The sequence below is a fragment of the Muscardinus avellanarius genome, assembly GCF_963383645.1.
Source record: "Muscardinus avellanarius genome assembly, chromosome: 10".
In the NCBI taxonomy this organism is placed as follows: Eukaryota; Metazoa; Chordata; class Mammalia; order Rodentia; family Gliridae; genus Muscardinus; species Muscardinus avellanarius.
The window spans coordinates 66,272,772-66,289,397 of NC_137796.1; the positions used below are offsets into that span (position 1 = coordinate 66,272,772).

The 16,626-nt window shown below is 53.1% G+C and overlaps 2 protein-coding genes across 2 annotated transcripts; both read right to left on the reverse strand.

Annotated features, from left to right (window-relative positions):
* Nucleotides 1-3,176: 3,176 nt before the first annotated feature.
* COX6B2 (cytochrome c oxidase subunit 6B2) lies at nt 3,177-4,262 on the reverse strand (the record flags this gene model as incomplete). The annotated part of the gene is made up of 3 exons (XM_080704533.1): nt 3,177-3,230; nt 3,318-3,418; nt 4,151-4,262. 3 exons carry the CDS (start codon nt 4,260-4,262, stop codon nt 3,177-3,179), a joined length of 267 nt encoding a protein of 88 aa, XP_080560659.1.
* A 545-nt stretch (nt 4,263-4,807) lies between these two features.
* Nucleotides 4,808-13,718, reverse strand: GARIN5B (golgi associated RAB2 interactor family member 5B; the record flags this gene model as incomplete). The annotated part of the gene is made up of 9 exons (XM_080703750.1): nt 4,808-4,852; nt 4,942-5,030; nt 8,402-10,100; nt 10,690-10,885; nt 10,976-11,079; nt 11,164-11,250; nt 12,736-12,994; nt 13,069-13,223; nt 13,569-13,718. 9 exons carry the CDS (start codon nt 13,716-13,718, stop codon nt 4,808-4,810), a joined length of 2,784 nt encoding a protein of 927 aa, XP_080559876.1.
* Nucleotides 13,719-16,626: the final 2,908 nt, after the last annotated feature.

Sequence of the window (16,626 nt, forward strand, 5' to 3'; positions counted from 1 at the left end):
GTTTCCAAATAAAATATAAAATAGGTCTGGGAGTGTATCTCGGAGGTAGAAGGATTCCGTCTCCAGTACCACCAAAAAAAAAAAAGGGCTGGGGGTGTAGCTCAGGGACAGAATGCTTCTGGGTTCAACTTTTAGTGCCAAAAAAAAAAAAAAAAAGTAAAAACCAGTGGTTAGAACATTAAAAAGCAATAGCTAGCCGGGCGTGGTGGTGCACACTTGTAATCCCAGCATTCAGGAGGCTGAGACCAGAGAATCGCGGTTCGCGGACAGCCTCAGCTACTTAGGCCCTCTGTAACTTAGTGAGACCCTGTTTCAAAATAAAGAATAAAAAATAGGGCAGGGGGTGTAGCTTGGTGGTCGAATGCTCCTGGGTTCCATCCCCAGACCCACAAAGAATAAAATAAAAACCAATAGCTATCCCTGGCAGTGGTAGAGCATTGGTTAGCATGCTAGAAGCCCTGGGTTTGATCCGCAGCACACACACAATAAAACAGTGGTTCAAAGGTTTCTTGGCCTCGGCACTCTTGCCATTTCCAGTTGGCTCTTTCTGTGGTGGGGGCTGCCCTGTGCAGCCTTCCTGGTCTCTACCCATCCACCTCTCCCCAGTAATAACCAAGAACACCTTCAGATGCTGTCCAGTGTCCCCGTCCCCACGGAGCCAACATCAGCTTGGGCTGGGAGGCACCAGCTGGAATGATGCAGGACAGTCCTGAGCGCTGACACACCTGTGCACTCCATAGGGGTCTCCACATGGGTGCTCAGACACAGGCCTCTGAAGAGGTGCTTGCCAGGGCCCTTCCTTGTATGAAAAGGCACAGGCCCGGGAAGGTAGGTATTCTGCCCAGTGTCTCTTGGATGCGTGTGGACAGAGCCCAGCTGGCCACCTGGGACTGACCCCGGGAACAACAGGGAAGCTTGAGTTGGCGCCGGCCAGCCGGTGGGACTGGGGATCATCCTGGTGGGCTGGGGCTCAGAACCCCAGTGAGGAAGAGTGCCTGTCAGGAGGGCTTTCTGAGGGCTGAAGGGTCAAGTCCTGGGCTGGAAGACCCTGTCATATACTGGGAAGAATGGGACGCTGGGAAGGAAGACAGAGACTGTGATAACCATAAGCAAAAGCAGATGGGAATTGAAGAGAAAATAAGGAAAGCCACCAGTGGAAACCAGGTGCTTATCACAAGTTTATCAGGACTGCTCTCAGCTCAGCAGTTGGGGCCCTTATCACAAGGACTCCCCATTTCAGACCCTGTTTCTCCACTTAGGGTGCTCTCTGGCACTTTATGCTGAGCACAGGTGGACCAGATGCCTCCAGGAACTACAGGACTGCCCTTCTAATCCCTTCCACTGCCCAGCACAGCTATATGCACCAGAATTGGGCTAGCAGCTAGTCCAGACACTGTTTGTGGTGGGAAGAATTATGGACCCAAGAGGGGAGAGGGGAGGAGGAAGGAAGGAGGCCAGCCATGAGGAAGAAAGGGCTCTAGGCTCTGGGCTCTGGGGAGGGTAAGAGGTGGCCATGGCCGCACAGGTGATGGCCCTGTGCTCTGAATACTGCCTGGGTGACCTCGCCAAGTCCACAGACAGCCTTTGGCCCCTTCCAGTGACTCAGAGTTCTTCCCCATGACTTCTCTTCTGGCAACAGTGGCACTTCTATGGCTCTGGGGTGACTACAGGAAAGGGACCAGCTACAGCTCCCTTTCTTGTAGTCACATCCAAGCCCTGTACCTCTGCCCACTCTCAGCCTTTCAGGTCGTGGCCAGAGACAGAGCTAGGAGCCCATGGTCTCAGAGGTGGAACCATCCCCTGGGATGGCTCCTCACATGTGCCCTGGGTGTGGTGGGGTGGGCAACACTGTGGGACTGTGGTGGACAGGTCATCACAGGGCAAGGGTGGGTGGAGCCGGTCCTCCTCTGAGCTCACTCAGCCCTTCCCACCCTGCTTATCCTGATAACGGACCCTAAGCCATCTCACTTTACAGTTGGAGTCACCAGCAAGTAGTCATGACTAGATTAGTCATAGTTACCTTTGAGCCTCAGGGTTAAAGAGGGCCTTAGGAGGCCACCTGCGTCAGGGGTGGGGCCTTAGAAGGTCAGGGGTGGGGTCTTAGGAGGCCACCTTCGTCAGGGGTGGGGCCTTAGAAGGCCACCTGCGTCAGGGGGGGGCGCTCCCCCTCTGAGAGTCACTCCAGGAGGCTTCTAGCCTTGGGCAGCAACAGGTTTCAGGACTAGGACCAGCCTAGAACTCCTGGGATCTGTCAAGGGTCACTCCTTGGCCTGGGGAGAGGCAACAATTCAAGGAACATCTGGAATCCTAATGCACCAGCTCAGTGCTGTGACTGCTGGGTAGGGAAAGAGCAAGGTCCAGGCTCTAAGCATCCTGAAGGAGACATTGGGAGAAACCTAAGTGCCCATGTCAGGAGAGGGACAGAGGACAGGATGCGTGTGCTGGGGTGGAGTCAGGCCTGTTGGCTTAGAGAAAAGAAAGGGAGTCTGCTCCTGCCCTGGGGTTGCTATACTGAAAGGATGGAGATGAGAAGTCCCAGGAACCCCGCTGGGAAAGAGGCTCACAGGAAAGGGCCAGGTGGAGTGGGGCGTGGTGGAAAGGGAGAGGAAGAGAGCAGGGTGAGCAGAGAGGACTGGGTTTAGCCCTGGGGTATGAGGAGGATTCTTCAGGACTGGAGGCTGGTTGGACCAGGATGGGATGGGGCGGAGGCCAGGCAGAGGGCCCAGGCAGGAGGAGAGGAGGCTGAGGTCGCGGGTATAAAGATCTGGTGGCAGGAAGGTGTAGGGATTGAGAAGCAGGACCCTTGGAGCCATCTGGATGGAGAAGTGTCAGGATCTGGGACCTTGGTGGAACCTCGGATGGAACCTTGGCTGGATCGGAGGAGGAGTACCAACGCTTACTCCTGCCTTCCGGCCTCCTCCAGGGAGCTGTATTCCTCCCTCTGCCCCCATTATCAGAAACAACAGTGTTAGGCGCAGGCACGGGGAGAACCCCGGCCCCACCCCCATGAATCACTTGGCCAGGCATTAAGAAACATTAGCAACAACATAACTTTATTTGTGGTTTAGAGCCAGGGGTGGGGCGGGGCTGGTAACCAAGGCCGGGGTTTCTCGAGACGGGAAGGTGGGGCGGAGAGTCTCTGGGGCCGAGGCCTCCGCGAAGCAGCGCTCGGGCAGTCAGATTTTGCCGGCGAATGTCCCTTGCTTGATCTGCTCGTTCCAGCGCTGTACCTGTGGAGGCGGGGAGCTGGGTGCGCGCTCAGCCTCAGCTGCAGCCGTCTGCGCTCCCGTCTGGCGCCCCCGCCCGGGCCCGCTCACCCAGCTGATGGGGCACAGAGAGTGGTACACGCGGAAGTAGTACTCGCAGGGCTGCGTGCTCTTCCCACGGCGGCTCATGTTCTTAATACAGCGGTGGTAATCTGAGGAGTGCAGCAGGGCGGGAGGGGCGGAGTCACACAAGCCACGCCCACCAAGAGCCCCAGCCTGGCCCACCCCTACCTCCCTCGCTCCGCCCCTCCACAGCTCGGGCCCAACCCCTTAGCTCTCAGCCCTGCCCCTCACTGGCCAAGCCCTGCCCCCTGCAGCTTCACACCTGGCACGGCGTGTGTGTGTGTGCGGGGGGGGGGGGGTACTGGGGAGTGAGCCTAGAGGCAGTCTACCTCCGAGCTACACTCCCAGCCCGATTTTTTATTCTTTATTTTGAAACAGGGTCTCACTAAGTTGCGGAGTGCCTCACTAAGTAGCTGAGGCTGGCCTCGAACCCGGATCTTCCTGTCGTTGTCTCCCAAGTACTGGGATTAAAAGCGTGCACTACCACGCCCGCCTTTTTTTTTTTTTTTTTTTTTGAAACAGGGTCCTCTAGGTTGATGAGAGTCTCACTATTGGCTGAAGCTGTCCTCGAACCTGAGATCCTCCTATCTCAGCCTCCCAAGTACTGGGATTACAAGCGGGAGCCGCCACGCCCGGCTCTGGCACTGCCTATGCTGACCAGTCCACGTCCCTCCTGGCTGTGGGCTCCCGACCTACCTTCCGGACTCTTCCCACCCGCCTGAGGTCAGGCCCGCGGGCCCACCTCCCGCCCAACGGTCTCTGCGGGCGTCAGGTGGGCGCCCCCTTCCCACCTCCTCTCTACCTGGCCCCGGGGGTCTCACCCAGGAAGTTCTGGTAGCAGTTACGGGTCTGGTTCTGGTTGGGGAAACGCGGGTCGAAGGGCGGCGTTGTCCATTTGCCCTTGGGGGACTTCTGGCCCTCAAAATCCAGCATCCACGGAGGTGGCAGCTCCTGCGGGGTGGGAGGGAGGCTCGGGAGGGTGCGGGGTCTGTCCCCGCTCTGACCCCCGGCCCCTGAGCCCACCCTGAACCCCACGGTCCTGTCCTCACCAGGCTGAAGTCGACGTTGCCGGACGGCTGTGCTGTGGCTCCTGGGAGGCGTCTCTGGCTTCTGATTCTGGGGGGGGAGGGGGGTCTCCCTCCCTTCTGAGTCTGAGGGGTCCCTCCCAGCCCAGGCTCTAACCCTCCGGCCCATTGGCTGAGACTCCTGGGGCCCCAGCCAATGGGAGCCGCTGGGCTGCGGGGGCCTCTGGAACTCGGGGAGAGACCCCCATCCAGTCTCCAGCCCGAAGCCCACTCTCGAGCCGCGCGCACACACACTCACAGGCAGGACTCTGAGTTTCAAACTCAGGCTTTCTTTTAATCTCTGCAAAATTGAGCTGCTCCGTGGGCTCGCCCCGCCCCCTCCCCAATATATAAATGTATAGATAGCTCTGATCTCTACCGAGAGGGAAAATTCACCCCCCCAACACCACCTTTTCAGCACTCTGCTTTCTGTAGCAGGGTGCACAGCACCCTGGGAGCCTGTGGGGGAAGACCGGAAAGGGGAGGGTAAGGTCCTGGCTTCTAGGACACATCAGGGCTAGGGTCAGAGTCGGGGGTTTCAAGGATACCTGGCCCCTGCTGGGTTCCTCAGGACAGTTTGCCCACCGAGGACGAGTCTCTTGCAACCTGTTATTTAAAGTCCTGGGAAAGATGCCTGCTGCAGAAGAGAGGACCAGAGAGCGGGTTAGGGGACCCTCGGGAGATCCATGCCCAAGGCTCTAAGTATAGAGTGGTGAAATATACGTTATATATAATTTACCACTATCATTTAACATGTACCCTTAAAATATAAAATGTCACTCGGTACAGTCACGATGTGCAGTCACCACCTCTAGTTCCAGAGCGTCCTCATCATTCCTAAAGAAATCCCCAGCCAGGAGTGGTGGTGCACTACGCTTGTAATCCCAGTACTTGGGAGGCTGAGACAGAAGGACCTCGGTTCGAGGATAACCTCAGCTACTAAGGCCCTTGGCAACTCAGTGTGACCCTGTTTCAAAATAAAGAGAATAAAAAATAGGGCTGGGTTCCATCCCCAGTACCGCAAAAAAAAAAAAAAAAAGAAAAAAAAGAAACGCCCAATCCATTAGCTGTCTCTCTCCCTTTATTTCTTCTTTCTTTCTCTCTTTCTTTTCTTTTCTTCCCTTTTTTCTTTTCTTTTCTTTTTCAGTACTAAAGATTAAACCCAGGGCCATTCTACCTCCAAGTTACATCCCAGCCCTATTTTATTCTTTATTTTGAAACACGGTCTCACTGAATTGTAGAAGGCTTCACTAACCTGAGGCTGCATTCCTCCTGTCTCAGCCTCCCAAGTCCCGGGATTTGAAGCATGCACCACCATGCCCAGCTCGCTTCCCAGTCTTGCACATCCTGCCCCTGAGAACTACCAGCCAGGCCACTTTCTGCCTGATGGATTTGACTATTTGAGACATTTTGTGGGGTTCTATACCATGTGACTTTTTTTGGCAGGGGCATTCTGAGCTACACCCCCAACCCTATTTTTTATTCTTTATTTTGAAACAGGGTCTCACTGAGTTGCAGAGGGCCTCACTAAGTAGCTGAGGCTGGCTGTGAACCACGAATCCTTCTAAATGCTGGGATTACAAGCATGCCACACCACGCCCGGCCTTCATTTATTTTATTTTATTTTACTTTATTATTTATTTATTATTTATTTATTTATTTATTTATTTGTGGTACTAGGGGTGGAACCCAGAGGCTTTCTACCTCCGGGCTATACTCCCAGACCTTTTTTTAATATTTTATTTGGAAACAGGGTCTCACTAAGTTGCTGAGAGCCTCACTAAGTAACTGAGGCTGGCTTCAAACCTGTGCGATCCTCCTGTCTCAGCCTCCCAAGGGCAGGGATTACAAGTGTGCACCACCATGCCCGGCTATTTTATTTTATATTATTGTGGGTCTGGGGATAGAACCCAGAGGCATTCAACCTCCAAGCTATACCCCCTGCCCAATGTTTTATTCTTTTTTTTTTTTTTTTTTTGAGGGTCTGGGGATGGAACCCAGGGGCATTTGCCCTCTGAGCTACGCCCCCTGCCCTATTTTTTATTCTTTATTTTGAAACTGGGTCTCACTGAGTTGCAGAAGGCCTCACTAAGTAGCTGAGTCTGTCCGCAAACCACAATCCTCCAGTTTTAGCCTCCCAAATGCTGGGATTACAAGCGTGTGCCACCACGCCCGTCTTTTTTTTTTTTTTTAACAAGGTTTTGCTAAGTTGCTGAGGGTCTCATAAGAAGTGTGTGTGTGTGTGTGTGTGTGTGTGTGTGTGTGTGTGTGTGTGTTTTACTAGGGATTGACCCCTGGGGCATTCTACCTTCCCAGCTACACTCCTAGCCTTATTTTATTTTTATTTTGAAACAGAGCCTCACTAGATTAATGAGAGTTTCACGTGTGTGTGTGTGTGTGTGTGTGTGTGTGTGTGTGTGTGTGTGTGTGATACTGGGGGTGGAACCCAAAGTCTTTCTTCCTCCTGGCTATACTTCCAGACTTATTTTGTACTTTATTTGGAAACAGAGTCTCACTAAGTTGCGGAGAGCCTCACTAAGTAGCTGAGGCTGGCTGAGAACCTGTGCGATCCTCCTGTCTCAGCCTCCCAAGTGCTGGGATTACAGGTGTGCGCCACCACGCCCAGCAGAATTTCACTATTTGCTGAGGCTGTCCTTGCACCTACAGTCATCCCTCTCTCAGCTTCCCAAGTACTGGGACTACAGGCATGCACTACCATACCCAGCTTGTTCCATCATCATCATCATCATCATCATCATCATCATCATCATCATCATCATCATTATTTGCGGTACTGGGGATGGAACCCAAGAGTATTCTACCTCTGAGATACACTCCCAGCCCTATTTTTTTATTCTTTATTATTATTATTATTATTTTGGTGGAACCCAGAGGCTTCCTACCTCCGGGCTATACTCCCAGACCTATTTTATATTTTATTTGGAAACAGGTCTCACTAAATTGCTGAGAGCCTCATTAGGTAGCTGAGGCTGGCTTCAAACCTGTGCGATGCTCCTTTCTCAGCCTCCTAAGTGCAGGGATTACAAGTGTGCGCCACCACGCCCGGTTTATTCTTTATTTTGAAACAGGGTTTCAGTGAGTTGCAAAGGGCCTCACTAAGTAGCTGAGGCTGGCCGCAAAACCGCGATCCTCTGGTCTCAGCCTCCCAAATGCTGGGATTACAAGTGTGGGCCACCACGCCTAGCTATCCCGCTTGTTTCTGATGACTCTCCAGATCACCTCCCCAAAACTGCAGACTCACGTACGTAACTGCCTGCCCTGTGCCTTTCCTGGCCATCTCAGAATTGAGATGTGCAAGATAGAATTCTCACCTTCTCCCTGAAACTTTCTCCACTCATATCACCCATTGCTGCCTCTCTTAGACCCCCAAACCTCCCAGCCATCCTCAGTGTGGCTCCTCAGACATCACACGCTCACTAGCAAGAAAATCTGTTGATTTAGCCTTCATAAAATATCTGCAGAAGCCAGGCACGGTGGCACACGCTTGTAATCCCCGCACTTGGGAGGCTGAGACAGGAGGATCGCGCAGGTTCAAAGCCACCCTCAGCTACTTAGTGAGGCTCTCAGAACATAGTGAGACCCTATTTCCAAATAAAATCTAAAAAATACGTCTGGGAGTATAGCCCGGAGGTAGAAAGGCCCTGGGTTCCACCCCCAGTACCGAAAAAAAAAAAAAAAAAAAAAAGAATTCAAAGCCAGTCTGAGCAACATAGTGAGTCCATCAGTGTAGAAGATCCTGGGCCAAAATAAAAAATAAATAAAATAGGACTGGGGCTATCACTCAAAGGTGGAGTGACTGGGTTCAATTCTAGGAGAGAGAGACAGAGACACGAAGAGAAAGAGAGAGAGAGAGAGAGAGAGAGAGAGAGAGAGAGAGAGAGAGAGAGAAATGAAATGAGGGAATGATGTCTCTACTTTGCAGATGATGGAGTTGACAATAAACATTAGCTACTAGCCTCAAATACCTGTGCAGAGGATGAAAGACACCTCGTTCCTCCTTTGTTATTTCTGCGTTGGTGGCCAGATCCCCCATGCTCTCAATTTCCAGGAGCAAGGGCAGGAGGATTTTCGAGGATGACCCCTCCGTGGCCAGAGGATGCTGATTCGGCAGCCTCATGGGCTCTTGAGACATTCTGGTGGGCTGCTGGGGCATCCTGGCCGAGGCCTCCTTCCTGGAGGGAGGGGCTTCTGGGAGGGGAGACTGCGACAACTCCTCCCACAACGTGGCAGGCAAGGGGATGGGAACCTGGGGGTCACTGACCATCTTCGGGCTCTCAGAGGTTGGTGTGGGGTGAAAGGACGCCTTAGTTGGCCCCACTGGATCCCAGGGTGGATCCCTCTCCGTCCATCGCTGTTTGTTCTCCTTCACCCAGGTGTGAAACTCCGGCTGCCCCCTGACCACCACCGGCGGCCCCTCCAGCAAGGTCAGCTGGCTGGGTCTGAAGGGCAGCGAGGGCTTTGTAGCCATGATGGGTGTCTGGGAAGTCATGGAGAGCCAGGAGGGCAGTGAGACCGCAGGCAGCCTCAAGTGCTGTTCTTTGGAGTTGGCTATGATCATCATCTTGGCCAGGGCAAGCCCCTCCACCGAGAAGGGCCTGCTCTGCTCTTGGCGGGGGCCCTCAATGGCCACCTCCTGGGTCTTGACCCATCTCTTCTGCTGCTCCACCTCCTTGGATTTCATGCATGGCAGGTTGAGCGATATCTCCTCCTTCATCCTGTGGGCCCTGTCCTCCGACTTCCCCCTGCCTGTCAAACCATCCAGGGTAAGCGCTCGGGTTTTGCTAATCAGGACCTCCTCAGATTCCTTCTTTGTTGTGGTGAAAGGCAGCTCCAGCGACTTTGTCTTAACCCTGGTCTCCACCACACTCACCTCCTGGGCACCCACCAACACCACAGTCTCAGGTTTTCCCTCTAACTGGCTTCCCTTAGGCACATCCACTGCAGGAATTTCTGCTGGCAACACATCCAGGTTGGCAGGGGCCTTCCCCCACGAGGGGGGTGGCCTGGGAGCCATCTGGCTTGGGGAAAAAGAGCTCAGAGCCTTCTGGGGCGGGGTAGGTGAGAACAGAGATTCCTTCTTTGGCATAGGGGGAGACAGGGCCATCTTGGGAATAGCAGCTGCAGGTGGAACCTTCTCAGATGGGTGTGGAGGTTTCTGGGGAGGGACAGGGATGGCCAGGGCCTTCCGGGATGAGCCAGGAATGACTGGGGTCTTCCGAGGAATGGTCGACATAGGTGGGGCCCTCCGGGAAGGGCCAAATGGAACGGTGTGCTTCCAGGATCGAGCATGAAGAGCTGGGGCCTTCCGGGACTGAGAAGAGATAGCCGGCACCTTTTGGGACTGGTCCACAATGAATGGCGCTTTCCACAATGATACAGGAAAAAACGGGGCTTTCTGGGAGGGCGGTGGCCCCCGGCCCTGCCGGGAACCTATGTTCTTGATCTTGTCAAGGGTGGGTGGAAAGACGTAGCATGCAGGAGGATAAGATGGGCCCAAGGAGGAAGAAGAGAGAGTGCTGGATTCTGGGTCCATTAGCTTTTCAATGTCTTGCTGCCACAGGAACTTGTCCAGGTGATTGTAGGAGCGGAGGAAGTTAAAATCAGGGTCCTTCTCCGAGATACAGTGTGATGGGGTTTGAATCAAACCTCTCCTGTCTGTGGTCCCCTCAGAATCAGATGTGTAAGGCTATGGATAGAGAGAGGGATGAATGGTCAGAACCAAGGCCAGATGCAGGGGACCAGATCCCCATTCCTCCCCCTCAAGACCAGAGTTCTAGGCCCCAGCCCTCCTTCCTCAGACCCAGGAATCCAGACCCCAGCTGTCCTCCTTCAGACCCAGGATCCAGACCCCAGCCCTCCTCCCTCAGACCCAGGAATCCAGACCCCAGCTGTCCTCCTTCAGACCCAGGATCCAGATCCCAGCCCTCCTCCCTCAGACCCAGGAGTTCAACCCAAGCCCTTCCCCATCAGACCCAGGATCCAGACCCCAGCCCTCCTCCCCCAGACCCAGGGATCCAGACCCCAGCCCTCCTCCCTCAGACCCAGGGGTGCAGACCCCAGCCCTCCTCCCTCAGACCCAGGGATCCAGACCCCAGCCCTCCTCCCCCAGACCCAGGGGCCCAGGCTCCAGCCCTCCTCCCTCAGACCCAGGGACCCAGACCCCAGCCCTCTTCCCTCAGACTAGGGGTCAAGGCCCAGCCCTCCACTCTCAGACCCAGGGGTCCAGGCCTGGCCCCTAGAGTGTTTCTGGCAAAGGGGTGGGATGGGGACTATGCCTCTTTGACGGTGTTGGAAATGATGCTGAAGATGGTCCGGATGCTGATGCTGGCCTTCTCTGATGGGGAGAAAGCAGCCTGAGCCCTCTGAGAATTCACCAGTGGGTCCACATGTGGTAGCAGAGACAGGGGGTCACTCTTACCAGAAACAGGGGTTTGGGAGACAGATCTCTCAGGGAAGACATCTGTGTGGGACCTGTAGGAGCAATATTGTGGGACTTGGTGGCCTCAGGGCCAGAGCCCCCAGCCCCTCTCCCCTACCCCTCAGAGACAAGCCATGGCCCACTTCTTTTCTGCAGAGCTCCTCCTAACACCAGCATGCTCCAGCTGTGACCAGATGAGAGGTATGGAGTCACCCACAGCCTGAGACTTGAATCTGCGCCTGAGGACCTGGCCGTGGCGGGGAAGGACAGTCAGAGGAGGACCAGCTGCCACCCTGTCCCCTGACCCACAGGGGGACCGAGGCTGGCTTACCTTGGCCTTCTTTTGCTTCTGAGTCGTCAGTATCTTATAAGGAAAACTGGGCTCGGCCACTGTGACAGGAGAGAGAGATGGAGAGAGGAGGGTCATGGACCAGAAGGGGGAAACAGGCCCTGAGGGTCAGGGAGGACTCAGACAAGAGAAAGCTGTGACCAGTGGGGAGAGACCTGAGGCATGAAGGAGGGGCTGCGGGAGGGCAGAGTCTGCTCACCTGATCTTCCAATGGAGAGATGGTCCTGTGGACAAGGAGGGGCGTCAGAAGGAGTCCACCCTCATTCATTTGTTCATTCATTCATTCATTCATTCATTCATTTATTCATTTATTTTGTGGTACTGGGAATTGAACCCAGACGTACTCTATCTCCGAGCTTCACCCTTACACTTTTTTTTTTTTTTTTTTGCAGTACTGGAAATGGAACCCAGGGGCATTCTACCCCTGAGCTATACCCCCAGCCCTATTTTTTTTTTATTCTTTATTTTGAAACAGGGTCTCACTGAGTTGCAAAGGGCCTCACTAAGTAGTTGAGGCTGGCTGCAAACTGTGATCCTCTAGTCTCAGCCTCTCGAATGCTGGGATTACAAGCGTGCGCCACCATGCCTGACTCCCTAAACCTTTTTATTTTTATTTTGAAACAGGGTCTCACTAGGTTGCCAAGAGTCTTACTATGTTACTGAAACTGGTCTTGAACTTGTGGTTCTGTCTCAGCCTCCCAAATACTGGGATTATAGGCATGTGCCACGACACCCAGAGGCAGACATTTCCTAGGTGTTTTGTTTTTTGTTTTGTTTTTTTTTGTTTTTTGTTTTTTGTTTTTTGTTTTGTTTTTTTTGTTTTGTTTTGTTTTTTTTGGTGGTACTGGGGTTCCTGGAAGCCCTTCTACCTCCGGGCTACACTCACAGAACTATTTTTATATTGTATTTGGAAACAGGGTCTCTTAAGCCAGCACAGCTGGCTTCGAACCTGCAAGATCCTCCTGTCTCCGCCTCCCAAGCACGGGGATTACAAGTGTGTGCCACCACGCCCGGCCTTTTTGTTTTGTTTTGTTTTGTTTGTTTGTTTTGGTGGTACTAGGGGTGGAACCCAGAGGCTTTCTACCTCCGGGCTATACTCCCAGACCTATTTTATATTTTATTTGGAAACAGGGTCTCACTAAGTAGCCGAGGCTGGCTTCGAACCTGTACGAACCTCCTGTCTCAGCCTCCCAAGCGCAGGGATTACAAGCATGCGCCAACACGCCCGGCTTTTTTTTTTTTTTTAATAATGCTAGAGATTGAACCCAGGCCCTCATGCATGATAGGCAAGCACTCTACCACTAAGCAACATCTCTAGCCACTGGCCCTGGTTTCTACATCTCTATTCCCTACCCAGCCAGCAGACTGGTCCCCAGCCTTCCTTCCTCAGACCCATGCGATCAGACCCCCAGCCCCTCTTCCCTCAAACTAGCAGTGCAGTATTCCAGCCCCTTTCCTGGGGACCCTGGACCTTGTTTTAGGGGGACCCAGTTCCCTGTGGAATCTGTGGCTTCCTGGAGCCTGCTGCCTGAGATCTGCGTATTGGAGTCTCACCTTAAGTTTCCAGGTAGAGGCTGGTGCCGAGGTTAGAGACATGTCCAGGGGGGGTGTGTGCAGGGTCCTGGGGGCCCAGGTGGTGGCAGGCTCCCGAAGCAGGTGGATGAGGCGGATCCAGCGGTCAAACAGAAAGCCCACCTCGTGGATGGGAGCATCCAGCTCCAGGTAGTAGTAGCGGCCGGTGACCAGGCGCAACTTCAGGCGCCAGTTGGACAGGTCGTGGACATAGAGGTGAACAAGGTCTAGCGGGATCATCCTGGGGGAGGCAGAGACAGGCAGCTAGAGCCAGAGGTGGAGGTGGGTTGGGAGGGGGCTGGGGCAGGAGAGTACCTGGTCAGGACGAGGCTGGAGCAGTCTCTGCCCTCTGGGGGCTGAGCAATGAGCAGGATGTCTGGGAGCACCAGGCCTGGCAGAGTGGCGGCCACGCCCATCGTCAGTCGGTTGGTTCTGTGATGAACGAACACGGGGCCTCCTCGATTGGTCACCTGGAGCAGCCAGGGAGAGGGGCTGGGACCACTCCCTCCTCCAACACACCTCTAGCACCCCTAACCTGAATCCCCTTCTCAGCCCACCTCCCGGCAAATCCCCCAGCCCTTTTTCTATTTTTATTTTGAAATGGGGTCTAAGTTGCCGAGGGTCTTGCTAAATTGCTGCAGCTATGCTTGAACCTGCAATCCTCTTGTCTTAGCCTCCCAAGTACTGGGATTACAGGCATGTGCCACCATGCCCAACTCCCATGCCTGGCTCTCAGTCCCTCTTAGACATCTCACCAAGTAATCTTGTACCCCCCTCGCTCCCCTCAGCCCCCCGGGGCACAAGGAGCTGGGGACCTGGACAAAGTTACTCTCGAACATAGGCAGCGGGCGGAGGGGCAGGTACTCGCCCTTCTGGAGGGTCTTCTGCAGCTCCCCCAGAACAGGAACCCACTTTGGGGAGCCCCGGAACAGCTGGGCAGGCTGGGTGTTCCAAAGCCGGTTCATGACGGCTGCAGGAGCAGCAGGTAGGGTATGGATTAGGGACCTAGGACCCAGGTGGGCCCCCACCCCTACCCCAGCCCACTGGCCTTGACCCCTTGGGCTTCACAGGGGACCAGGAGCTCAGCAGTCACAGAGTGGACCTTTCCCAGGGCTGAGAGACTCAGCTGTGGCCATGGCCCTGCAGTGGTGGACAGTTCTGGGCTGGGGGAGGAGCCTTTGGTAGGATGCTTTGTGACCTCACGGGACACACAGGAACTCTTCCTGGGAACCTGCCAGGGGCCCTCCAGGGATATGGCATGGAGTCCTGAGAGCTGTGATAGTCCCTCTCCCAGACCCGAACTTGTGACAGCACAGCCCCCCCCCCCAGGGGTCTGTCAGAATATATATATATATATATATATATATATATATATATATATATATATATTTGTTTGTTTGTTTTGTTCTGGTTTTTTACTTTTTATATTTTGCAGTACTGGGGGGATTGAACCTAGGAGCATTCTACCTCCGAGCTCTACCCCTAGCCCTATTATTTATTCTTTCTTTTGAAACAGGATCTCACTAAGTTGCAGAGAGCCTCACTAAGAAGCTGAGGCTGGCCAAGAACCTGCGATCCTCTTGTCTCTGCCTCCCAAGCACTGGGATTACAAGCGTGTGCCACCATACTCTACTTGGCAAGGTATATTTTTTTATGTGTGTGGCACTGGGGATTAAACCCAGGGGCATTCTACCTCTGAGTTACAACCCCAGCCCTATTTTATTTTATGTTTTATTTTTTGGTGGTACTGGGGATGGAACTCAGAGGCTTTCTATCTCCGGGCTATACTCCCAGACCCATTTTATATTTTTATTTGGAAACAGTGTCTCACTAAGTTGCTGAGAGCCTCACTAAATAGCTGAGGCTGGCTTCAAACCTGCGCGATCCTCCTGTCTCAGCCTCCCAAGCGCGGGGATTACCAGCGTGCGCCACCAAGCCCGGCTTATTTTTTATTTTGAAACATGGCCTTACTAAGTTGTTGAGACTGGCTACGAACCTGTGATCCTCCTGTCTCAGCCTCCCAAATACTGGAATTACAAGTGTGTGCCACTATGTCTGGTTCTATCTGGGTACTGTAAATCAACCATTAATTAATGGGTTTGGTTTTTGTGTGTGTGTGTGTGTGTGTGTGTGTGTGTGTGTAACAGGCAATTGACCCCAGGGGAGTTCTACTTCTGAGCTACACCCCAGACCCTATTTTATTTTAGGTCCCGGGGATTGAAGCCAGGGGCATTCTACCTCTGAGCTACACCCCCAGCCTTCCCTTAAAAACAAAAAACCAGGGTCTAATTAAGTTGCTTAGGGTTTTGCTAAATTGCTGAGGCTGGCCTCGAACCTGCAATCCTCCTGTCTCAGTCTCCCAAAGACTGGGATTACAGGTGTATGCCACACTGGGTATAATCAAAGGGTTTGATTCACAGTCCCACCTCTGCCACTAACCCTTCTCTAGACTCTAGGGGAGACCCCCATCTCTTCATGTCTAGGATGTGGGGCCCATGTCAATAGTCCCTGAACTGTAAAGAGAATGATATCAGCTTTGTGATGAGTTGGACCCAAAGGAGAATCACAATTCTGTGTCTCCAGAGAAGTGTGATCATGAGAACAGAAGGTGCCTGCCTGTCTGAGTCTCCGTTTTCCTCATCTGTAAAATGGGTCCTATTGGAGGATCCAGAGGAAGGGTAGAAGATTGATCCAGGGGCTCAATCAAGGGTCTTTCTTTTTCTGATTTTTTTTTTGGGGGGTGGGTAGGGAAGGCTGGTATTCATCATTCTAAAAATAGTGTTTATTATTATTTTTAAATGTGTCATGCAAAATACAGTCATGATAGAAATTCTGGGAAATACAGACAAGCACAAACAATAAAAGTCACCCGCAATGCCACACCTCTCACTTCCCACCCTGAGACAGTCATTGTCAACATTTTGGTGTATTTCCCCCTCAAGGATTTTTTTTTTTAATCCATATAGAGAGAAAGGGAAATAAAGAACTGGGGTCACACAGTGGTTCTGCAGCTATTCCATGCCACGGGACATCTTCCGAGGTCGCCTGTGACCAGGGGGCATCCTATCCTGTGAGGGCACCACTGTTTATGAACCATCCCCTCGCTTGCTGGACATCCAGGTGGTTTCCAACTTGCCATGGTGAACACTGCCAAAACGAAGGACCTTGTGCTTGCCGCTCTGCCTGGTCCTGAACCGTCAGCCATGGGGTGATCCTCTGGAACCTCCCATCAAATATTTATTGAGTATCTGTGAAATACTGGGCACCGAGGGAGGCCCCGGCCGGGCCTCCACAGAGTTGTCTGAGCCACCAACCAGTCAGTCTTTCCCTTCTCCTACTCTGCAACTGAGGACTTCTCTCTCTTCTGGCCCCAGAGACCCCGGCATCCAGCCCCCAGCCCTCAGAGAAATCACCTCTAAGTAGATATGAATGACAAGTTTAATTCCCCACTCTGTCTCACAATGGTTTCTTACATTTTTGTACAAAAACCCAGGTTTCCTTTTCCCCTCCCTCCCCGCCATAACATAAGAAGTAATTGTTTAATAAATAATATATGCTTCTGCTCAGGCCCAGAGGAGAAGCTGGGAAGACACTGTCGGAAAACTTCTTAGAGATCCGAGAATCCAGAATCCTGGCTCTCTCCTCCTTGGGGACCAAGGAGACCACCTGCCTCCCACCCACCCCCACTTCTTAAATAAATAAGTATAAATAAGGCACAGGTACCCCCCCCCCGACGGGTCTCCTGGAGGGACCTTATCTACCTAGGAGGGATGATGAGGGGGGATGTCCCCTGACCGTCATACCCCTGGTACCAAAATAAATAAATAAATAAGATCTGGCTTGGAAGGACGATGGTGGCTTTGGGTCCCAGGG